Below are 25,354 nucleotides of genomic sequence, written 5' to 3' on the forward strand. Positions count from 1 at the left end.
GTAAACGATGTAATGCATGATGACCAGGGCCAAGATTAACCCACGTAGTTATTACCATTGCGAAATTGGCACGTTAGTCTGTTTCCTGAACATAAACGCTGAACCGGAGCTACCTCATCGTACAACATTGTACATTTTGTCTCTCTGCTGAGGACTACAGCAATCGAACTGTTGGTCTGAAAACGCCTTTAATTCCAGACTATCTCACGCCTCATCTGTCCACTTGATTTAATCCATGTTCTCTTTTCATCCCTATTATTTTTCACTCCTCTTCTATTGTATAATCGCGGCCTTGTATCAGGGCAGATAGCCGCTCTGTTTTTCTGGCCTATCGACTGCTATGACCGAGCCGTCTCTTCGTCTCCCTCTCCCCTCGCTGCACCTGCCTAGCAGAGCTAGTTATGGAGTCTATTGACTGATTGGCTGTCGGCCCCATCGATCCCCAAGGTCGCGCTGCTGGCTATTGACGAATGGTCTCGCAATGCCCACCCTCCCTCCTTCCATCATCTTCTCTGTCCACCTAGCGAAATCTATCACTCACCTCATTTCATCTCCAGTGCCCCCTTCTCCCTCTGCTTTCCCCATTCATCCGTCTGTCCGTCCATCCATCCTTCTTTCCTTCCATCTCCATCTGCGTCCGTCACTGCAATCGTTCATCGATGCAGCAGAGATCGATCCGAGTATAATGGGCGCCGGGGCTGCAGGGAGCCGGGCGAAGGCCGCACGAGACCGCAGACGTGTCGGTAACACAACTCGGACGATAGGGGGAGGGAGTAAAGATGAAAGCCTGGTGTGTAAAGTGAGGTGGTGATGTCATTTAAAGGTAAAAAAAAAAAAAAAGAAAGAAAAAAAAAAAAGAGAGGGACGCACAGAGAGAGAGAGAGAGAGAGAGAGAGAATCAAAGAGGAGAGGGGAGGGTAAAGAGTGTGCGCTGCAGGGCAGCTGCGAGACACCTGGGGTGTCTTGTAGACAGGACAAGACAAGGTGATGAGAAAGAAAAGTGAGAGCTGTAAGATCCCCGAAGCTGCAGGAATGCTGACTTTATTTATGGGGGGACTTTTTTTTACTGACTTCTACATATAGTAATTCATGAAGCTGGGATCCAAAACCAGTGGCCTTGACGGTCACATGATGACGTGCACCCACAGTGCAGCTGGGTTATGTAAGTATATTTCTGATATTGTAAAAGGATCATCTAGCCCTGTAATAAAGCTTAAAGGATTAGTGCACCCAAATCACATTGCCAAGTCATTATTCTCCTTTATCCTTTGTGATATCGAGGATCGGCCTTAGTTTTGTTTTTTATCTGGTGAGATTGTAAGAGATACAAATGCAAAATATGAAAACGACAGGACAATGTACAGCTCCATCGTGTGGGAAGTTTTTGTTGCTTTGTTTTTGAAATGAGAGACTTGCAGAAATTAGTTGAACTGAGTTTTTCGAATGTTTTATTACGCTCCCGCTGTTTGTAAAAACTCAACTTTACTGTCACTGAATTGTAGGTTTGGTCATATATTCTCAGGTTAATGTGTATGATTTTGATGTGGTCAGAAATACGGCATCAACGGAGCACGCATCCTAAAAAATAAGGCTTAAACTCAAAGTTAAATGGGTTTAAAGAGGAGGCTCCTACCTCATTCTTAAATGCGGAATAATGCACACTTACATACTCACCAGATGGCTAATGCATATCTATTAACCCAGTTTAACTGCTGCTTTTTCAAAACATTTTCCTCCCGTCATGGCCTTCAGATAGAGGTTACTGAAATGAGTTGATGTGAGACTATTAGAGGGTGGAAGGCAGCCCAGCAGCCTGTCTGTGTAGAAGCAAATCTCTCTTACATTACTGCTCAAAGAGGGGGAGGGAGGGGCACAAGATATGAGTGCGATGGCAAGCTAATGATGCACCGTGTACAGTAAGTGTGTGTTTTGTACTGTATACATGCAAATATACTCCTACAGGAAAGCTCTCGCTCGTAGCGCGAAGTACTTCAGGTTGAGGGGGGCGAGCAGAGGAACGAATAATAATCAAATCAAGGAGGTTTTCTAAACAACGCCCGACTGAGTGATTTGTTTGTGTATTGATTGGACTGTCTCCCCGACCGGTCGAGGCGGATGGCTGCCCACTTCCGAACCCGGTTCTAATGGAAGCTTTCTTCCCGTTAAAAGAAAGTTGTTGTTCTTTTTCTTTACGCTATCGCTCCTGTGGACATTGTTTGGTTCCTCTTTGTAATGTTTACGATGTAAAGTTCTATTCTAAGGATCTTGCATGTCAAGTGCCAGAGGTGACCTGTGTTGTGATTTGGTGCAACGTACATAAAGTTGATTTGAATTAAATCAAACTCGGGATGACAGACGAGTCAGCTTGGTGTTAGTGAATCAACATGTGCAGGTTAATATTCTTACCAAACATCTTAAAGTGATACAAACACACACTTGCATGAATGCTTGCTGTGTGCATTTGTTGCCTGAAAAAAAATATTTGAAAAAAGTTCAAATTCATAAAAAGTCACCAAACAAAACTTGCCTTCTGTCCCCTGCTGACTCCTTCCACCAATGTTTACTAAAGGGTAAGACCATGCAATAAGTGAGTCACATTTCTTCAAGTGTGTGACTCTTCAAATGATGACACTTCAGGCTGTCGTGGCTGTCTGAGATCTGAAAGTTTGCCTGTTGGGAAAAATACAGAAGATAACGGATAAAATCCTGAATCTGACCTGAAACATCTCCTCTTGCCGTTTAGGGATTAGTTTAATCCCCAACAGTTTATTTAAAAACGCATGCGTTACATCCATTCATCGCTCTGCAGCGGTGTTTTGGTAGCCTAGTTTCTTGTAAAACAACATTTTGTGTTTATGTCTGCTTCTCGGTGACCGCATGGTGTGTTTTGTTTACCTCTGCACAGCATGCTGTTTGCTCTGCAGTGCACTGAGGAAAAAAAAGAGCAAGAGAAAATTAGCATTGTTGTGGCTCTGGAAATGTGTGTGTGGGGTATGTGTTAACTTTCTTTTGTTTTTTTTTTTTTTGGGCACATTTTGAACCCAGCACGAATGCAGTATGTTTATTGGACAATACGGAATATAAGCAAATGAGATGTGGATTGTATGCATCGATTCTTTAGGGTGCACGGACTGTTTTTATTTGTGGTTACGCTTGTAAGAACATGCTGACCCCAGTCAGCTTTGTGTACAGCAGCAGTGCTGCAGGTGCTTCTCATTCTTTCATTTGTCTGTGAATAAAAGAAAACACAGGGTGGGATAGAGCGAAGCAGAGAAGGGGGAGGGGGGGGAGTGGAGAAGAAGACGACCTAATTTAATTTAAAGTGGTTCTCAAATTGAACCAGAGGGAAAACAAAGTCAGCACAAAACCTCGGAGCCCCTCTGCACTTATGTAACGGCTCGGCCCTCCCTTCACTCGTACGAGTACGCGAGAGAGCGGGAATGACGGGGAAAAAAGAGAGGCTAAATGGAGGGAGAGGAGGGCAGAATGGAAACGGACGGAAAAAAATGGGGAGAATTGGAGAACAGAAAGAGAAAGCGCATAAAGTGAAGTGGAAGAGAAGGGACAAAACAGATGGGGATGTTGTAAAGAATGAACATGACAAGAGAAGATGATAAACAAAAACTTTTTCCTCTCTTCGCCGGGCACAATTCTGTCTCTTCTCTCCATGTTCGCTGTCTCACCGTGTATTCTCCTGCTCCCTGTTGCGCTGACATCAAACTGTAAGGCCTCAGCGAGCTCTGTTCAAGATAGTGGCCTGAATGAGTGTCTAGTTAAATAATGCAGTCTGCTGGCTGGACTGAGGAGAGACTCGGGGAGGAGATGGAGGAAGTAGTGGAACGGTACAAAGATACATACTTCTATTATTTAGAAGTCCTCTGAAAGGCTTTCATTTAAGGCGTACACTGAATTAAAACCAGAGCACAGCGTTTATGTAGGAATGTAAACCCTCAGCGCTCTTCCACACAGTCACACGTGTTCACACAGCCAATAAATGTTAGTATTCAATGTTTGCAGCCCGGTCATGCATGAAATATGCTGCTGCAGGTGCACTTGTACATGCACAAATTCAGCTTAAGGTGAATGTGTGTACAAACATGAATGTCATATGTGCCACTTTTGCTTTACTTTCCGTGTTTTTCATTTTGACATTTCAAGCAGTCTTCTGCACTCAAAAAGGTAAACGCTTGAGTTTGTCACCTGCAACATGGGAATATAAATTTGTGTACGTTGGGGGAGTCCGGGAAATTTTGCTTCTAAATCTGCCAACGACATTTTCAGAGTAATGAAGCCATGCGTACACATGCAAATCTGTCCTCAGTTTCTGATGCGTAATTTGCCTTTTAAATTCAACTTGTTTCCATGAGATATGTCTTTAGGAATGTGATGATGAAGATACAGTGTGTGTACATGTACTTCTCCCTTCATCACTTGTAACCATGAACGTCTGTGAACTCTTACGTTACGCAAGCACATTTCAAGCTGCCTCGCTGAGCACCACACATGCATCTTTAGCGTTGATCGCCTCGGCAATGCAGGATTGCTAGAAGCTGAGCTATGTTCTTTAAATAGGGAATTTCATACCATAACGTATTTGGTTGCGTAAAAGTCAGAGGAAATCATGCTTATACTTAAAAGTTCACCGACAGACATGTGGTATATAAGATACTGCACTTTGAATAATAATTTAATACATTTATATTGAACATGATAATATTCCGAATTTATAAATATTCATGCAAACATATTGCATTTCTAAAGTTAAGCTGCAGTGAAGTAAGACGTTTCTTAATTCACTCTAAAATCAATTCTAAGAGAATTGAACCGAAATAGGGTTTTCAATTTGTGATGTCACAAAACCCCTTAGAATTAGTTTTCAGTGAACACCGCAACACTTTTCACTTTCAGCAGATGATGACGTAAACAGCACAGTGAAGCACAGACATTCGACCGTAGGAACAAGGAGGAAAACACATTTTTGAGCAGAGGGGAACTTTAATGAAAATACGGACTACGTAGCCTTTTAATCAAGGTGGTATCACAGCAAAATAGCATTCTGTGTCAGTGTCACGATTTGCCTCGCACAGGCATGAAAAACCAGGCATTAAAAAAAGCACGTGGTCAGGTTTAGGAACACAAAGCCTGTTTTTTTTAGAGTAAGGCAGCAACACCACTTGGTTAGGAAGAGATTTCGTCCAAAAAAAATTAATTCTGTCTGATATATTCAAATCCTCCTCTCGTCTGTGCAAGTCCTGGGTTTGATCCATCCAACCCTCACTAACCTACCTCCCTACTTGGACTTAAGTCCTTTTGTAATTAATCAAATGACTTCCATCACATGACCTACTTCTTCAATCCTGGTCATACGCGCACGTAGTTTTCACGCTAAAGCAGCGCAAAATGCATCTACTGGACGAACGTATCCTCTTCTGGACTGACGGGCGTGATTCACGTGTTGGTGATATACTCGGCTGTTTTCACTGAACTTGCATCGAAGTGATTCCTCTTTTGAAACTGAATTCAAAGTCTGCAGCGGAGTTGTTTTTATGTTGTGTGGTAAATTGTGCTGGAAAAGTCTGTCAGCGAATGAAGTCCCATTGGAGCTCCATATTGCTGGCTCCAGAACAACTACTGCCGCCGTACAAATTGTTCTTTAAAGGTTGATTATTGGTGTCACCTTTAATGCCTTCAGTGCTTCTGAGGTGAACATTTAAACTAACTATTGGGGATAGATTCAGCCTGTTTCTGTAGCCAGTGTATTCGATATCACCTACCTAACGGAGTCCAAAAAAACAACTTTGCCCTCACGAGAGCCTGTCTCGCTTTGCCATGCGCAGCGGCTGAATCACTTCAGCATGTGGGAATCCTCTTTCTCTTTATCCATTTTTGACTTTTACATATTTCTTTTGTCATCTTTCACGCTCTCACTCTTTTTTTTTTTTTTTTTATAACTTTCTAAATCTGCCGGGGTCGCTCTCTTCAATATACTTGCCTGGTTGATTTCTGTCATGGAATATTCAGCTTTTTATTTCCAGTACTTTGCTTCTAGTGCTGTGACTGATCCTGAAGTGGTTTCTACATTTGTCCCTTCGCTTACCACTCTATCCTTCCCTGAAATAGTTCTTGTTGCTTGGTCCACTCGTTCCTTTAAATGACTCATCCCTTTGCTTAAAAACTCATGGTTAAAGTGGATATCGTGAACCTGAGCCAACAGCAAAATAGAAACTGCTTTGGATTTCTGTGTCCTACACGTAACCTGATACATTTATTCATACCTGCAGTCACTTTAGAGGCAAATCTGACAGGAAAATATCACTGTCAGGTCCTTTGCTGTCTGTTCTGTCTTTATCTGCTTTGCAGAAGTTTGACTTTTAGACTAGTTGACAGTGAAGTTCTGTTCTTCGAACTGTGGGAGCCGCTTTGTCATAAGACTTTATAGCTGTGTCATCACCGTCATGGTTGATCTAGACAACTAATTACAACCTTTTACAAGACCTGACGAATGAAAATAAGTTTCTCTAGCTCTCAGTCTTCCCCATTTGCCACATTTCCTCCTTTAGTTCCTGATCTTTCTATCATTCTCATGTCTTTTCCATGTGCCTGCCTGGGATAAAACATAGGTGAATCTCCTGTATATGGCTTGGAGCTTGTAATATTTTGTAATAAAAATGCCTTGCGGGGGTGTATTTATTCAGCAGGAGCTGTTTTTTTTTTTTTTTTTTAATAGCATCTCTTTTTCCTCCTTCGGTGCCTGACTCAATCCTCCGTTCTTATTTTGTTTTTCACTTTTGCATTTCACTCCTTGCTTTTGCTTTTTTTTTTTCCTTCTCTGCTGTTTCTTCTCTCTTCTCTGCTTTTGCTGTCTCTCTGACTCACTCAATGACTCTTTTCTTTCATTCCCTCAAGCGCACTCAAACACGCATACACACACACACACACACACACACACACACACACACACACACACACACACACACACACACACACACACACACACACACACACACACACACACATACACACAGTTTATTCCTCCTGAAGCTATTTGTCTTAACAGGTGGTCATTCAGATTCAAGACTGGCACTCCAAAAGAGGTAGGAAGAAGGGGACACATGGAGGAAAAACTGAGAACTGTAGGAGGAGGAGATGAGGAAGATGAGGAAGATGAGGGATTGAAAGTCATGTTCATGACTGATGCTGAAACCTGCTGTATTGTCTGGTTGATTGCTGCAGCCTTCTTTCTGGATTGCCCAAAACAACCACAGAATATCTTTAATTCACAACAACAACAAAAAAGGGGTAATTTAGTCCATATAACACACCTGCACACAGTCTACTAAGCGAGCACGGATTTCAGGAATTTACCTTATCATATAAAGCTGCATTTAAGGCTGAGAGGATTACCAACTCCTCACACACAAAACCATTTACTGACTTTAGTACAGCCCACCTGAGTGGCTGGCTGAACAAGACCATACAAGCATTTAGGGCTCTATTTAATTTATATATACTATTTTTAAAGATATTTTTAATTTGTTACTTGCCTTCATTTTTAGAGTTGAGAAACTGGAGAGGGGTATGACTGGCAACAAAGGTCCTCTGACCAGAAAGTGTAGTTATGTGATATATACCTTAATCATTAGGTTATTAGATGCCTCAACATTATCTTGCATGCTGCAGTTATTATGTTCTCCAGCTGTTTTGGAATTCTTTGACTTTCCATGCTGCCGAATATTTGTGTCCTTTTTCTTTCAAAGCGCGGCATCACCTTTAAACTTGTAATGACATAAATACAAATTATGCTTCCAGCTCCATTTATAATTAGTAGCCGACAGAAAATTGACTACCTATACTTTGGATCTTCAAACAGTTCGTTGTCAATTCAGCAAAGATGACAAAGAGTTAGCTAATTATGTGAGTTAATATAATATATTTAAAAATAATCACTGGTGGCAGTCATACTTAATATTTATGCCATATTATAGTTCATAATGTAGTTTAAAAGCTACTTTCAGCACCTTGTAGAGATAAGAGAAACACGCACTGTAGGACGATAGCGTTTAACCATTCACCCCATTGTCATGCATCACAGAGGTAATTGCACAGTGGGCTTTGGAGAGCGGACGGCTCGGTCTCTTTACAGTATGTCACATTACTGAAGTTGAAAGTTTAATGACTCTGTTAAAAGGAGAGCCCCGTCTGAAGTTAATGCGCTCTGCTGTTAGAGCTGCTATAATGGTCCCGCTGTGTGTGTGTGTGTGTGTGTGTGTGTGTGTGTGTGTGTGTGTGTGTGTGTGTGTGTGTGTGTGTGTGTGTGTGTGTGTGTGTGCGTGCGTGCGTGTGTGTGTGTGTGTATGTATATATACACGAGTTCCCTGACACCATTCATCTCAGAAGGTGTGGCGTATGTGTCTGTTTATACACCACATTTATCTTTTATGTGCCTGTTTGTGTTTTTATACGACACTTCATATCCCCATCCATTTATCCTGTTTTATCTGTCCTACAGCAGTATTACTGTATTGTTTCTGGTGGACTATATACTACGTGAGCTCCTCTGTTTTTGCAGCAGCAGGGTAGTGAAGCAAACGGGAAGGTCATTCTTCATATAAAGTGCTGAGATTCAGGCACTTCCAAAGTCCCACGTTCCCACCCTGCTCTAGTGTCCTCCAGCAACACTGTAAATCCCAGCGGCCTCCGAGGTGCTTCTTGCTTTTGATATTTCTGTTTAGTGGCAAAATGAAGAACCCGTCTGGCTCTCTGGGGATCAACAAATGCCAACTGAAACATCTCTCTGGTACACATGTGCATCCCTTTACATTTACTACATAATTTTTTTTTAAATTGCTTTCAATCCTTGTTGTTTAGCTCTAATTTGTATTCCTGTATTTCTCTCCATCATTTGTCTCGGGACAGTTAAGTCATTTTGTAGTAGCTGCAGCTCTGCTATATATGACAGTTTTCTCTCCGAGGAATGTATGTTTGAGCCTAAAGTCTGGCACAAAGTTGTGTGCCGTTCCCGGGCACGGTACAACAATTAGTGCCCGAGTCGGACTCGGGTCCGGATCAGGCGCACGAGGGTAAAGCATGCATCACGTGCAAAAGCTGGCTCTGATAAAAAAAAAAAAAAAAAAAGAAGTGTACTGCTGCTGATGACATAACATCAACATTACTCGCCCGTCTGTCACATTTTCATATATAAAAAGCGATTCTCTGCACCATCTGTCTCCTCAGGAGTGTGCGAATGCGAGCAGATCTTGACACTCTGCTTCCTTGCATGACAGATGAGGGTTGAAGACAGGAGAGAAAGTGTCCTCCTTGTATGTGCACACAAAAGAAAAACAGCAGTAATGTCAAATAATACATCGTAAAGCTACCCGTAGGAACTACACCAACTGGATTTGGAGCACATTTTTACTGAAAATGTCTGGACCATAGCTGCACCAGTGGATCGTTGGCGGCCTCTGGTTACTCCGGTCTCGGTGCCCTCTCTTCAGGCAGGTGGAGCCTCCAGTGCTCTTGGTTTGCTGATCTGTAGACAGGCTGATAAGTTGTGAGTTCTGTATTTGAGGTATTTGTTTGTCTTTGATAGAACGCCTGAGGTGAAACATTCACTTTTTATGCACGTCTTTGTTTATCAGGCATGTACAGGATCCCAATACAGCTCTATTTTTTTTCTTCTAGCTTTTCTTTTCTTATTTTAGATCAAGCACTTGACAGTGTGCCTTTGCTCTCAGTCTAATAGTCGCACACACTTGGTTCTATCGGAGGGAATGAGAACCCTTAACATCGGAAGCCCTTGAAATTGGCCTCAGTGACAGAGCTGTAGTCATATTGCTGTCTAACACTAAAAGGAAAGAAGCAGCTGTGTAATTGCTGCCTGCACACCGGACAAAGGGCAGATTTTAGAGTTTGCTTCAGTGCCACTGGTGCACCAAAAATCCCTTTCTACGTAATACTTGACCTGAGTGCGGTCGTCTCTCCTGCAGCCGTCTCTTCCTTAGTGCTTTCTTTTGTATCTGACACGTCTCATCCTTGTGTTTCAGCCAGGCTGAACAACTCAATTAATACATCACACAAACCAGAGGGAGATGAAAGAGTGGGGGAGCCCGGCGAGGGAGAGTAGAACAAGACATTAAGACTTTAGATGTTAGCCTTTTAATGAAACCACTCACCAGAACACAACGGAAATAGCAAACAAATCTCCTTAAAACCTTTTTCACTCTTCACATACATCACACATCAAAAGCACATGATGCTAAATCTACAACACCAAAGAGTTTCCTCTTCGCATAATGCATCCTGCTGAATGAAAACCTTATGAAGGTCTCATTCCTTAGTGAATAATACAGACAATGTTTACCACTCAAGGTGTACCAGAAATTCCTTTTAGCAGTATTGTTGTGTACAATCTTTGCAAAGCCTCTTATCCAAGAGTGGTTCCTAGAACTGGAGAGTTTGATAAAGTGAAATATATAAATTCAAAGACAGGCATCAAGAGAGCCTTTGTTGCACTGCTGTTCAAGTTTTCTGTGCCTTTTTTCAGGAACTGATCCCACTTTCTTTTCTTTTTCTTTTTTTTTTTTTTACAAATCCTTCTTGAAAAAGTTTCTGATGAAAGCTCTTTGACACTCGTTTGACCCGAGTCGTGTCTGCCCTCTTTTAATTTGACATCAAATTGTAAGGAGTTCAATCTTCTTCCCAGCTGACATAAACCATGCAGTGTTAAAACTGTCAGCGTCATGTGGCCAAAGCAGAAAAAGACTCAGTTACTCTTTATTCATCATCTGAAAGTCCTCCTCGTTTTGTGTGTCCTCGACAGGGCAGCTGGGGTCAAAATGACAAAAAAGCTAAATTGGCTCACAGATCCACATTGTTCATATAATGAAGGATAATTATTTAGAAAACAGCTTTTGAAATTGTTTGGCGTAGCTAATGTGTCATGGCTATTAAGTCAGAGCCATGTGTGTCGCAGAATGGGAGAGCTTTTATTTCTGTTATTTCTCTTACTTTCTCTCTCGTCTTCTCTCGGTGACCCTTCCTTCACCTGCTTTGCTTTTCTTTGCTTAACTTTTTGTCCTCTGCTCTGCCTCTTTTTTTTTTTTCCAATTTTTAATTTTTTTAAATTTTAATCTGTCTCTTTCTTTCTTGCGCCCCTAAAGGCTCATTAGTCTATCTAACTACGCTGTGATTGCAGGACTTATGTATTCGGTGTGTGAGCATAGTGCCAACTTTGTCCTCCGAGTCGCTCTCTGACAGACTGACTGCTCACTAAGGCACACTGATCCCTTTGTGTATTACCCGGTGTATTCATTTATTTTCACTTCATGAGCTCATTTCTCTCTTCCCTTCTCTTTTTTCTGTCTGTCTTGCCAACTAAACTAATTTTTTTGTCATTCTCCCTTTCATGTTGGCTCTCTTTCTTTCTTCTCTTCCCCTTCCTTCGCTGATTATTTCCTTCCGTCTCTCTTTTGCTTTCTGTCTCAGCCTCTCTCTGTTTCTCTCCACCACCCCTTGCCCTCTCCCTCTCTAATCTTATCCAAATGCTTCTGTGTTATCAGCGAACCGCAGCACCATGCTTTGGGCACCCGGTGGTGTTAACCCAAAAAACAATAAAGTTAAGTGTTCGGTAAAGGATCTCTCATGGTCCAGAAGGCTTCCCTGCACTCAATCCAATGCTCCAGTGTCTCCTTTTCAAGCAGACCCAAAAAAAGATGAACAAAATGGGCTCATTCTTATTGGCCTCTGAGGGTTTTAGTGATCCAAACTGTGGTGACACTACATAACAGTCTTTTCTTTCTTTAAATAACTTTGTATAATCACAGAGTCATGGCCTTTAAATGAAAAAAAATGTACTGTATATATAATAGAAAATCAAACAGAAGATAGGTGTCTCGGGTAAATTTGGCTGCAGATAATATTCAGGTCTGTTTCAAAAGTTTAGCTGGCTTATTGATTTAAATACTCTCTACTCTGTACAAGTGGAAAACATGAAAAAAAAAAAATCCATCTTCCCTTTTGATGCATCATCACATGTTTGCGTTGGAGCCCACAGCCTCTTCGTCAGAACATGAGTCGGCGAAATTACATCTTAAAGTTACCACATCTTATACAGCATGAGTCAAGACTGTGTAGGTTTCTTCTGTCTGCTCAGCAGGACATCCATATGCACTGCACGCCGATGAGACCAAATATTTATGAAGGAGCAGCTGTGATTATAAGATCAAAGTCATTCTGTAGTTTTCAAGAATGTCAGAATTACTCAGGATGAGTAAAAGGGTGAAAATCTTACTTCTAAAGGGTCTCTGTCTCCTACTGTGTCACAGTTTATTTTCAATAGCCCTTAAAAGCTCCAGAAGGGGTTGAAAGTCGAAGTAGAAAATAAAAGCTTAAGCCAAGCAACACCAGAGTGAAAGTAATACTTTCGAGGATGATAAAAAGTCGTCTTTGCACAGTGTGTTCTGCTGAAAATGGCATTGTCTGGTTGTCAGACCTCAGATTGTGTCAAAGGTGTAGGTGTTGGGAGCGCTGTAGAAAAGTGTGAGTGTGACTCTGTGTGTGTGTGTGTGTGTGTGTGTGTGTGTGTGTGTGTGTGTGTGTGTGTGTGTGTGCGTGCGTGTGTGTGTGTGTGTGTGTGTGTGTGTGTGTGTGTGCGTGTGCGTGTGTGCGCGTGTGTGGGAGAGTGAAAATGTGGCAGGAGGGGGTCTTTTTAAGCAGACAAGCTTAAAGCATGGGTAACTTTAACATCAGCAAAATCCTGTAAAAATGAGGCTATAATGCTGCTCACCATATGCTACTACAGATGTTGATATTACATTATAGATTAAGATAAATGTGCTGATGATGGCTTGGATGTATGCCTGCTGCATACAACTGAGTATGAAATAACGTTCTCAGTCTGACTGCTCAAAGACATCCTGACTAGTGAACTGTGGCTTCTTGATTTATGTGTCAACTGTGGTTTGATCAGCGTGCTAAAGTACTCTGTTACTGTGGTTGTCTGATAGGTAATATCCACCTAATAATGGATATTTTGATGGAATCATCATCTGATCATCTGATCCTGTACTGCATTCGCATTAAGATTACTTTTTGTTATTGCTTAATCTGATTAACAATTTTCTTGATCAATTACCTAATCTTTTTGAAACTTAACCTTTTCATGTATTCTTCATCTGAGCATTTGATTTAATGAGTAATAATCCACTGAGTTTTCATCCACTGCACACTGCTTTATTTCTTGTGTAGCTGTCCGTGGTGCTGAAACCACACTTAAAGCTCTGTCCATGGTGCTAAAAAGAGATCACGTAGAACTCAGACTTTTAGTTAGTGTGTTTCCTCTCCTCTGCGTCTGAGAGCTAAATGAAGTGCTCTTTGACTCCCTGCTTGTTGTGAGAGCTCTGCCGTCCTGTGTTGTTCGTGGTCTCGCTGTGTTTTTACCACCAAAGCTGGAGGGTGATGCAAAGCTCTTTGTCCAGCTTAAGTCCTCAACAGATGGTATTAATGCACTTATCAAAGGATATGTTGGTCCTCACCAGATTTTGACAAGCCTGCCCCAGTGTTAATGGCTTTCTTTTCATTATTCCAAGTGCAACATGTCATGTTGTTCTTATGGAGTCAGACTTGTAAGACCGTTTCTTCTCTTTGAGTTTCCCCCGTTTTGTTGTCGTGCACTTTAGGCACACTGTTGACTAACTTATTTAAACTGACAAGATGAATTAAAGGCACACTTTAATCCCTCATAAACTGACCTCTAACCCTTCGCTTGTCTGTCTGTTTTTCCTCTTCTTTTTCATTTCCTGTAGTGGTGCTGCTGAATTCTAAAGAGACTCAGGCAGAGCTTGGCTGGACATCATATCCCCCCAATGGAGTAAGTTTCCTCACTTATGTTCCTTATATTTCTCTTTCATTTTCTTCAACAGGTGCTTGTTCCCTTGCTTGGCTCCCCAACACAGCTGCTTGCTTCACTTTTACACACCTTCTCTAACACATCTTTCCCAGTACGGACCTCATCATCATCATTAATCAATGGTGCTAATCTGGGCTAGGACACTGCAGTGTCCAAAGCAGCCACACAGATATGCTGCCACAGATAAATGGTCCCCCTCTGTCCCGATCGATTTGGCTTGTACGAGCCTTTGTGCTAAGTTATGACTGCAAGACAAATGAAGGAGCCCTTTGTAAAGAATCCCACAGCAGTTTGTCACCTACTTCCCCACCTGGAAGTTGGCCTTTCCGTGCGCTCACACACCTCAGATGACTATTATATGAATAGCAATTGTAGGGAATTGCCCATGTGCCAGCATATACATCAAAGTGTAGGGTTCCTTCAATCTTTCAATCACTGTCAGCTTGAGGTGGCTGCTGGACCAAATGCAAAGCTGAATGTAAGATTAATGGTTTGTGTGATTCAACTACCTGTACCAGCAGAACTGAGAGAGAACACACTGAATCCTCATTGATTTAGTCACCTTGACAGAAGTAGAGTTTATCACATTGCCATCACCAATAATCCATTTTCACTGTCTGGTTTGTGCATGTATAAAAGATGGAGAGCAATTCCTATTTGTTGCTCGGTGTGCTTTCAATTCTGCCAAGAGTGTTTCATTTATTCAAGTAGTGACACGGAGTCACAATCATTCATCCGTTGGACAAATTACATATTTGATTAAGTTTGTCTCTCTTTTGCTTTTTCCCCTCACTGAATGTAAATCAGAAACATGTATAAAGGAGGAGCTGAACTGTTCTCTTCATAAAAAAAGAAGTGAAGCCACTCCAGAGTGAATACATTTTTCTGTGGTACCTCCCCTTGACATAGAGAATAATTGAATCACCCTCCAATGATAACCTAAAATAATATAACAGTATTGAACTGATATATTTCATGCACCATTAATAACTTAGAGTATTTAAGATGGTGGAACCCAGTTTAACTCCCTAATATGCTAATGGTACAATCATTTTTGGATAGTCACCACTGTTTAAATTATGACACACCTTTTAAGACCTGTAGCACTCATAAAAAACACATGTTTGATATATTTTATTCATTATAATAAATTTTATATGGACAGAAGGAGAATTAAAACATGACTCAGGGAGGAGAAATGTTTAGAAGACTCTCCTCTGCCAGTCCATGTGGAAAGAAGGAACAGTTCGAAATGAGTCATTTTAATTTTAAATTAACATTCGCCAGCGAGCAAATCAATATTTATCAATTATTCTTATCAATTTTAGACAAAAATGCTTTATTCTTTCAGCTAGTAAGAACAATACGCAAAAAGCTATTTCACTACTTAACAGAGAATCTCAATCAGTACCAACATGTTATAATCAATATTACAGGAAAAATTACAAATAAATGTGGACACTTTTAGCAATAATCCTGGTTGTAGGACTCTGCAGCAAAAGCCTTCGATTAATCTCGCTGCATAACACTGTAAACCTGAACTGACTCTACTCTCTCTATCTCTTTCTACTCCTGTTCTTTATATCTGTCGGTTGCCTCCTGTTTTCTTCCACTTTTCTTTTCTTTACTTTCATGGTATTGCTGAATTCCACGCTGCTTTTTCCTGTGTAAACCACTTTATGTCCTCCCCATCTTTTTTTTTTTTTCCACCATGACTCTCCTCTCTTGTTGTTCTCTTCGATACACCTCCAAATGTACCCTTTTTCATTTTTTTGGTCTCTTTTCTCCTTCCCTTTCCCTCCCCATTTTCTTTCCACGTCTCCAGTGGGAGGAGATAAGTGGCGTGGATGAGAAGTATAAGCCCATTCGGACGTACCAGGTGTGCAATGTGATGGAGCCCACGCAGCAGAACAACTGGCTGCAGACCGGCTGGGTGGCGCGTCGAGGTGGCCAGCGCATTTTTGTGGAGCTCCAGTTCACGCTGCGTGACTGCAACAGCATCCCCGGTGTGGCCGGCACCTGCAAGGAGACCTTCAACCTCCTGTATGTCGAGACGGACAGGGACCTCGGGGGCGTGACCCGAGAGGACCGCTACACCAAGATCGACACCATCGCTGCCGACGAGAGCTTCACGCAGGGCGACCTCGGTGAGAGGAAGATGAAGCTGAACACGGAGGTGCGTGAGATCGGCCACCTCAACCGTAAAGGCTTCCACCTGGCCTTCCAGGACGTCGGTGCCTGCGTGGCCCTGGTGGCTGTGCGGGTTTACTACAAGCGCTGCCTCGCGACCGTCCAGAACCTGGCGGTGTTCCCCGACACGGTGGCAGAAGCGGCGTTCGCCACGCTGGTAGAAGTGCGAGGCACCTGCGTCAACAACTCTGAGATTGACACAGACAGCCCTCCCAGGATGCATTGCAGTGCCGAAGGCGAGTGGCTGGTGCCCATTGGGAAGTGCAGCTGCAGCGCCGGCTACGAGGAGGGACACAGCAGCTGTGAAGGTAGGACACGCACAAACAGACAGTGGGATGCATGGATAGATGGACGAGAACAGAAAACAAAGAGGGAACAAAAGAAAGGGCTTGTGTGATGGTGGGGGGGGGGAGTAGTGAAATAAAGATTAAGGAATAAGGAGGATGGCAAAAAGGAGTTAGTACTGTTGATGTCTTTCAGTCCTTTGCTAGAATAATCTAACTGTAAATGACAAAGCATGCAGCAACAGAAAGTGAGAAAACTGCAAAAAAGAACTTTACAATTATATTTTGTACATTTTCTAACCCTGAAAGTTTTTTCTTGAAACAATTCCAGCGGTGATTATTTCTACTCGTTTCCAACCTGATTTATGATTTTACATCAGTGTCATTATGTTGAAAGAGGACAAAATAAGACAAATAATTGCACTATAATCAAATAGATGGTTATCTAAATGAGATGAAAGTGGCTGAAATTATCCTGTCAGATTTCTTTTTCATGTGTTAAACCACCTGCATCACCCGATGTAACTGGACCAGCAGCAATTCAGTTGGAGGTTTTTATGCTAGGAGATTCAAATGAGGCTTTAAATGGTGTTTTTGCAACTTTATCCACATGTACATTTGTACTATTGAGGACATATAAACAAACTTTGATGTGTAAGTAGTTTTCCTTTAAGGAAATTATACTTCTCGGACTCTATGATTAACATAATATGACTTAATAAGAGGAAGACTTTGCTGTGAAACCAAGAGGGAAACGTGAGAAAGAAGAAAAAAAGGATTAAGTCAAGTTAGAAAGACTGATCATGTTGGATCGGATAGAGGAAGAGATGAAATCGATAGCAGGAAGGTCGATCCATATGAAGAGACACAGGAATTGTTGAGACATAAGATAAGAACGGAGGACAATAAGAAGGAATAATTGCATGTGAGCAAGGAAATAAAGGAGAAATCAGAAAGGAAGCACTGTCATGAGTCAGTCATGGCCTTTCTCACTCAGTTTCAATCCATGCCTGCTTTTGTTCCACACAGAAAATGGCATCGTTGGTGGGAACCTTGATTTGTCGTTGATGTTACCTTGTTTCGTGCATATGTCCGAGAGTTGTCACGCATATTGAGGCGTGGTATGTGAACGAGAAGTCTGTGTGAATACAATGACTAATGTATTGTTGTGTCTCGTTGAGTTTAACTACGCGCTCTCTTTGCACGTAACCTGAATGTCCTGGACACACGCAAACAGCCGGTGGGAGGAGTGAGGTGTTGCACTCTGACGTAAACAGAAATGAACATTATTGGAATCTTTTGTCGCGATTGCTCATACAACAGCGGCAGTTTGATCGCCTCAGCGTTGCTGATAGCTTTCACACCCCATCTTGCATTGTTGCGCAATGCAACGTGGGTGTTGGAGTCTCCCGGACGGCAAATTGTCGGCACGGTAACGGGAGGGGAAATTAGTAGGAACACCAAACTTGAAAATTAACCAATTCTGTTTAGTTTTCTCCTGTTAATCGTGTGTGTGTGTGTGTGTGTGTGTGTGTGTGAGAGAGAGAGAGATTCACAGTACAGATTTACAGCTGCATTTTTATTCATTGTGACATTACTGTTTTTCTCTGTGAGCTTGTTCTGCCAGTCATTTTTAAGACTAAACCACATTAAGCAAACAAGAAAATAACAGAGAGGGACAGAGAAAAATGTCAACTATTCTTCCTGTTGAGCTTCCTGCCAATACAGTAATTACATTTCAAAGGAACAGAAGAAAAAGGCAAAGAAAGAAAGTGAAACGGATAACAAACTTGTATTGAGGCAAATGTGTAAAATACCAATCAGTGTTAGAGAGGGAGCGAAGTGATAATGGAGTAATAAGGCATGAATGTAGAGCTGAGAAATATGATGATTAATACTCACAAAAATCATGCATATTCCATTTCCACACATAAATCGGGATTCATAAAAGAGCTGTTTCCCGGTGGCGACTTTCTCTCATGTCAGTTTACTGATTGCTCCGGGATGATGTCGCGATACATGGAATGAAAGAACGATATGGGAGGTCTAACTAGTCACAGAATGACAGCTGCTCTGGCTTCATAGAGGGCATCAAAGGTTGTTACACAATTGGTGAAATTGCACCTGATCTTTTCCAAATACAAGGAAGGCTGCATTTGATTATGGCTTTGGGGGTGCACCGAGTTTTATGAAACTAGCCAACGAAGTTTGGATACATGTAGACTGCCGAGCTACAATGTAGAACAAAGGCACACACACAAAAAAAATGGGGACATGGGGAGACCTCTTGGAAAGAAACTAACAAACAGAAGCAAAGTTAGTTGCCTTTTTTCTCTCTACATTTGGCAAATTAAATGGGGAGCTGTGCTGAATTAACAGCCAACATGCTGCACCTCTTGCTGTTTTCTCAAGAACACTGTCAGCTGTCTGAAGGAAAAATCTAAATTATAATGGAAAAAGTACTGAAGTTGGTAGAAGCAAGCAACGGCGATCAGAAGTCATGCAGCATTTGGGCGCTGTTGCAGAATTTCTGGCTGTACAGTGAGTGTTTGACAGTTGGAGATAAGAACTGTTCAATGATATTGGCAGTTAGCGTGTGTGCAAACAAAGAATGTGTTGCTCGACCTGATTTGCGTAATTACCCACAATGCTTTTTTTTTTTTTTTTTTTTTTCGATAATGGAAGCTCAGCCGAGGACCGTAAAATCTGACAAACGAGACAAAAGAAACTCAGAAGAGAGGTACGATGCACTAAAATTGTAGTCGGGAAACACTGGGAAGACGGAGATGAGGAGAAAAAGCAGTGACAGGAGAGTAAAATATTTAAAGGAAACGAGAGGGGTAAAAGAAGAATAGGACAAGCCAGGCGTGTTGCCAAAAGAGCAAGCAGACAAGGACGGTGAGGCCCAGTGATAGCACCTACGGAGACAGGAAGCCCGGAGAGACAGAGAGAGATGTCACACTGCTTCTTTTGGTGCTCAACCTTCCCCGGGTGCAGTTTAGCAAGTAACAGTGCGGTCTAGTAGGTGACAGAGAATGTCATTATCCATGAGAGTGGTCTACTAACACACACACACACACACACACACACACACACACACACACACACACACACACACACACACACACACACACACACACACACACACACACACACACACACACACACACACACTCAGTTTCCCTGTAGTGCATCGTTCCTTCAGCTGTAATGGTATGAATATGCAGCTAAAGCCCCGACATCTCCCACTGCACCAGAGCTATTGATCAGCCGTAATGCTCCACTAAACTGAGGAATTGTGCTGGGACTGCTCACACACGCACACACACACACACACACACACACGCACGCACGCACGCACGCACGCACGCACGCACACACACACACACACGCGCGCGCACACACACAAACATATATATATATATGCATATATATATATATCTATAGTAAGGACAGACATCGTCAGTACCACTCTGGCATCTGCAACTACACACGTGTGAACACACACACACACACACACACACACACACACACACACACACACACACACACACACACACACACACACACACACACACACACAGGGTTTGATTTGATTTTATGTGTGGGAGGAAGACATCGAAGCTCTGTGTGTTCCTGATAGAATTGGATAGGGACATGACAGAAGTGTGTGTGTGTGTGTGTGTGTGTGTGTGTGTGTGTGTGTGTGTGTGTGTGTGTGTGTGTGTGTGTGTGTGTGTGTGTGTGTGTGTGTGTGTGTGTGTGTGTGTGTGTTGAGTTGAGTTTGCACGCATGTGTTACAGTCACACTTAGGAACATGTGCTTTAAGGAAATGCGTGAGCTGTGAAACATAATGTAAGGAATATAAAACAGGCAATCACAACATCACGCACATAATGTGCAACTGATTTTCTGTTTGTTTGTACACAGTTTGTGTTACAACGTCTTATTCACTCCCGGGTGTAATTGTTTAACTGAGTGAGTGTGAATGCACTAAGTGTCTCAGTACAGGTCAATAATATTGAACAGCCAGTGAGTAGCTACTGATAATGTTGTAAGCAGATAGTGTTGTACAGCAGAGAGGAGGATTATTACTGCACACGATGTATCGGTCACATCACACCTAAGAAACACTGGGTTACTGTGGATTATAGAATTAGGTTCATTTAACAGTAAAATACAGCAAAAAATTCCACATTTTTAATCAATTCATGTCATTTCAGATTTTCACTTTTCCAGCTTTATGCATAAATACTGGTTGAATTTCTAATTGTAGAAAATCTGACACCAAAAATTGGATATGCTGTTAAAATGCTGCAGTTCTCGGTTCTTTTTTCTTTGTCTCTTACAATTGAGTTCCCACAAATTAACAATGACTGAAAGGAGAATATATTAGTGTCTAACATGAATGAGAAGCACTTAATTCCCAGTCGCTCAGGAGACTGGAAGACTGTGGCGGCTCTTGACCAGCCTCTACACGTGAATGTGAAGAAGGAGTATAAATGTGAATCAGGACTTTATTAGAAATCAGCCCTACAGTCTGAATCTGCGTCCTCGTGTGAGAGGGAAAGGAAGAAGATGGGATTTAAAAAAAACAGAGCGGTGGAAAATGATTCTCCTCTTTTACTTTGTCAGTATGGCCTGCATGAGCACATGTATAATTACTACATATCTTGACCCCGTGTGCATTCACACATTTTACCAGAGATGGTCTGGTGGTGTTTAGCACACGCATGTTCTCATTATAAAAATGCCACCAGCAGGAACATACCAGGGGAAAAATTAATTATGTAATAATTTCATCTCGTAAATGCTGCATCTCATGTGCATGTGAATTTGTGGAGGTATTTTTTTTTTTTTGTGTGTGACTGTGTTTCTATCACACTCATGGGCTCCATCCTGTTCTAATTAAGGCAGGCTGCTCTTTCTATATAATTACTGAGTGTGGCGCATGCCTTGAGCAGATTCTCTTATTATCTCTGTTGTTTGCTACTCCACAAACCGGCTCCAGTATGTTCACCACCCTGCTATTCCTTCCTATTGCTCTCCTGCCCCCTGTAATTTACTACACGCCTTTCTTCTCTTCCCCTTTCCCCCTTCGTGCTCCTTCATTTCCCCTCGCCCATTTACCCCCAATGCACTCCCGACATACCGAAGAAGTGTGCACTTAATTCTCTATCCCATTGATCTCAGCAGTGCTTCATGACTTCCTCTAACATGGCTGTTTGTTTGCTGTCTTTCTCCTCTACCTCCTGATTTTATCCTCATTGTTTTTTCTGTTTTTATATCTCCCTTCTTTCCAACATTTCCCTGTAACACGGTGGTTTTGTCTCTCCAGCCCTCTCTCTATGCCCTCCTGTTGCGACCATGTGGCAGGGTGAGATAGGGTGAGGTGAGGCAGGTTAACAGGCTGAAATCTGCTGGAGAAGCTCGGAGAGTTATCTGATGTGTCTGTGTGGGGAAGGGAGGGAGGGAGGGGGAGTGTGTGTGTGTGTGTGTGTGTGTGTGTGTGTGTGTGTGTGTGTGTGTGTGTGTGTGTGTGTGTGTGTGTGTGTGTGTGTGTGTGTGTGTGTGTGTGCGCGTGTGTGTGTGTGTGTGTGTGTGTGCGCGCGCGTGCGCGTGTGTGTGTGTGCGCTTAAAATTTGGCAGCAGTGCCCAATCATATGTTTCTGAGTCGCTCCCTCTGTTGCACTCATGTTTCCCTCTGTCTGTTGTCACTTCTTGTCATGTCCTCATCAGCCCTCCCTAACCCTTTTTGTCTCAGACAGAAGTCTCTTTGTGTTTTCTTCTTTGGCTTTTATTTATTTCAGCCTTCCATTCCCTGCACCCATATAAAAAACATTTCTACTACCTTCTCCATCTTTCCCCTCCAGTATTTAACTCCACTAGCTTTCTTGTGTTATCCGACTTTTATTTTATTTTACCCCGTCTCTCTGTGGCGAGGTGCCACCGCTGCCCATCTGGTCTCCCCCCACCGTCCTCTCCAGCCACGTCACCCGCTACTGCTAGTCATCTCTCTCCCCAGCTTTCATTTTAAATAATTCACATTCTCCTGAGAGAAAGACAAATGTGTTCTTTTGAGCCTGGCATCTGATGTATTTATTTTGCTGGCCAGCCACACAAGTGGGCAGGAAAAAAAACACAAGTACACACAAGTATGACTGTAAAAAAAAATCCCCACATAGACATATAGGCATCTATCGCCATGCTTACTTGCAGAAGGACCATTAAAAAGGCTCTTGGATATTGAAAATATGAGCTGGAGAGATGCCAAGCACTCACTATTTATCCTTACCGAGGGAGGGAATGAAGGCAGAATGGAAACAGTAAAAACATAGGGCATTATGGTTATGGAAGGAAATGAAAATATTAGGAGGAAGTGAAAAAGGTGAGGGAGAGAAATGGGAAATGGTACACACAGAGTTGCAAAAAAGAGCTGTCACAGACTTCTCGTTTGTTAGTCGCTCTGCATGAGAGCTGAATGCATAAAATATGAATGTTAAAAGCTGAGGATGATTTCAGACACACACAGAAAGGCGGTGTGGAGAGAGGGAGATGTAAACAGGAAAGAGAGAGGACAATGGGGGAAGAAGTAGGAAGAAATGTGAGTCAAGATAAGAAGCATGAGGGGTTAAAGACTAAAAACAGAAAGTTAAGAGAATAAACTGGATCTGGAAGAGAGGAAGAAGTGGAAGTCCAGTGGGGTAACGATGAGTCAAAGAGAATTTGTTGAAAACCGGACAAGATAAAGATGAGAACTTGAGAACAAGCAGAATCATTGAGAAGGTGGGATTAACCCATAAACTACACCGTGTTACTTCCTCTCTGCCTCGTCTCACGACTTCCAGTCTCCCTCACTCATGAATTAAACACAGCCGACATGAATGCATCAAAGTTAGAAAAGGTTGGAATCCAGCTTAATCAGGTTGCTAACTCACCCGACATGACAACCTCATTTCTCTCTGGCGTGACCAGTGAGCTGAATCCAACATTCAGTAAAGCACGGAAAAATCCTGTAAGAGAAACTCTCAGATATCAGAACATGACAGGTGTGATGTTTGTTTATTAATACAAACACTGTTCGACAGCTTTGTTCCTTGTCGTACCAGTTCCCTTCTTTCTTCTTCATTCAGCTGATTCCTGCTCTGTTTCAGAGTCTAATAATTATTCCAAACATACATATTACTCTGAATGAGTTGCTCTCAATTCGGGGGATCATATTTAAATTATATGGTAAACATCTGTAATGTAAACCAATTAATACATTTTTAATATACCTGTGGAGAAATTCTGTTACTCTGCAGCAAATAGAAATTATATGCAGTAGAGACAATAGAATATAAATCAAAATGGAACAATGAGAGAAGATTAACTGCACAGCCGATCAGTGCAGAACCATTTCTAACCCCTTAGAAAACATATTCACTTGACTTATGGTGTAAAAAGCATGTTATTTTCATTCAGCTATGTTTTTATAAATCTTTATCCGGTGGAAACTCCAAATTTGCTGATTTAACTGTTCTTTTTATAAGAAAATGCTTGAACATCGTAAGCTAAACAAAATACACTTTTGTTTTGAAAAATAGCCACAGTAAAGCATATATTATATTCAGTGTTATAATTACTGGCACTAATATAAAAAAATAAGTGCTGCACAGTTAAAAAAAAAACAACAACAACTGTATGTTGCAGAGTAAACAACAAAAAAAGAGCCTTAAATGTAGTAAATTGCTTACAACAACAGAAAATAAAGCTTAATGGCCATTGGGTGCAGACCGGGACTGTGTTCTGGGTAAACCACTCTGACACATCAAAGGTTGCGGTAAGGACAATCTGCATGAGCTTGAAGATAAATTCTAGATCTAATTATGTCAGACTGCGTAATTCTTTGTGTCCTGAAGTGGCACGGCAGAGGGAGGCTGGTGGGCAAGACAGCTTACAACTGTTACTCCGTGTTAGTGCAAATGCAGTGAGAAATATTAGACAAATAGTCCTTTTTCTTGCTCCAGGGAAAAGAGCAGATAAAAACGCAAAGGAAAATACGCACATGCATGCTACCTGCCCGTGCATCCCTCCTCCTCTTTGCTGAAAACATTTTGAAAATATATATATATATATATATATATATATAAAAGATGGCAGTGTTGAGCAATTGCCTCGCTGTCCCGCAATCTCCTCCTTCCATCCCCTATCAACCTCCGCTAATAACTTTCCATCTGTTTCAAATTGATGTGGGATCAGTGTATAGATCTGTCTGCCCTCACTTAACCTCAGTGAAACACACTTATTCTGTCAAAATGGTTGAAAGGTGACGAGCACAGCGGTGCGCGCGCTTATTAGAAGGAAGGTCTTAACTGGAATGCTATTAAAGCAGGTGATCGTTTGAGCATCGCAGGTGTCACTGTAGTCCCAGGAAGGAAATGAAAACATGACATCTTAAAAGGTGTTAAGTCAAAAGTAACTGGATATACAGAATTGGACTTTTTGTCATTCAGTCAAGAGGCTCCAACACTTCTACTGTTTGCTGAGGAGTAGTCAGGCTTCGGGGATTGTCAATATGTTATAGGTCAAATGACATGCAAAAATCTTTATAGTCAAATTAAATAAATATTTTGATAGTGTGCAACTGCCCCATATCAAAATGGAATTGTAGCCACTTATAGTGCTGTGGAGCTTTACATTTGTTTACATTCAGTGCATCTTCAGCCAATTGGTCCTATCTAATATTTAAAAAGCATCTAAAGTGTTAACAAAACCATCAACCATTATATATGGATTGAAAGTTGTTTATACTTAATCTAAGTATAATGTTTGCATTTTTTAACACATAAATCTCAAATTTTGATAATACTAAAATCATTTCTTCAATGTGAGAAAGTTTTTCTGGGTCTCATAACCAGGCGCACAATCAAAACAATTTCAATTGTTGCCACTGTAATAAAATCGCTCCACAGAGTGGAATTTTTTCAAA

At 41.8% G+C, this 25,354-nt stretch overlaps 1 protein-coding gene across 4 annotated transcripts in view; it reads left to right on the forward strand.

The window, feature by feature from the left end:
* Positions 1 to 25,354, forward strand: part of LOC138617335 (ephrin type-A receptor 7-like) — a 360,848-nt gene that overhangs the window by 24,243 nt on the left and 311,251 nt on the right. For all 4 annotated transcript variants that reach the window (XR_011310655.1, XM_069692260.1, XM_069692273.1 and 1 more), the window contains exons 2-3: positions 13,806 to 13,870; positions 15,735 to 16,407. Coding sequence is in view for 3 of the 4 variants with exons in the window: in XM_069692260.1 (XP_069548361.1) it covers positions 13,806 to 13,870; positions 15,735 to 16,407 (738 nt within the window). In the remaining variant the exon portion in view is untranslated. The remainder of the gene's footprint in view (positions 1 to 13,805; positions 13,871 to 15,734; positions 16,408 to 25,354) is intronic.

This window comes from Brachyistius frenatus, unplaced genomic scaffold (assembly GCF_029030835.1).
Source record: "Brachyistius frenatus isolate BFR_SWC_R1_liver_20210118 unplaced genomic scaffold, ASM2903083v1 Contig_2, whole genome shotgun sequence".
In the NCBI taxonomy this organism is placed as follows: Eukaryota; Metazoa; Chordata; class Actinopteri; family Embiotocidae; genus Brachyistius; species Brachyistius frenatus.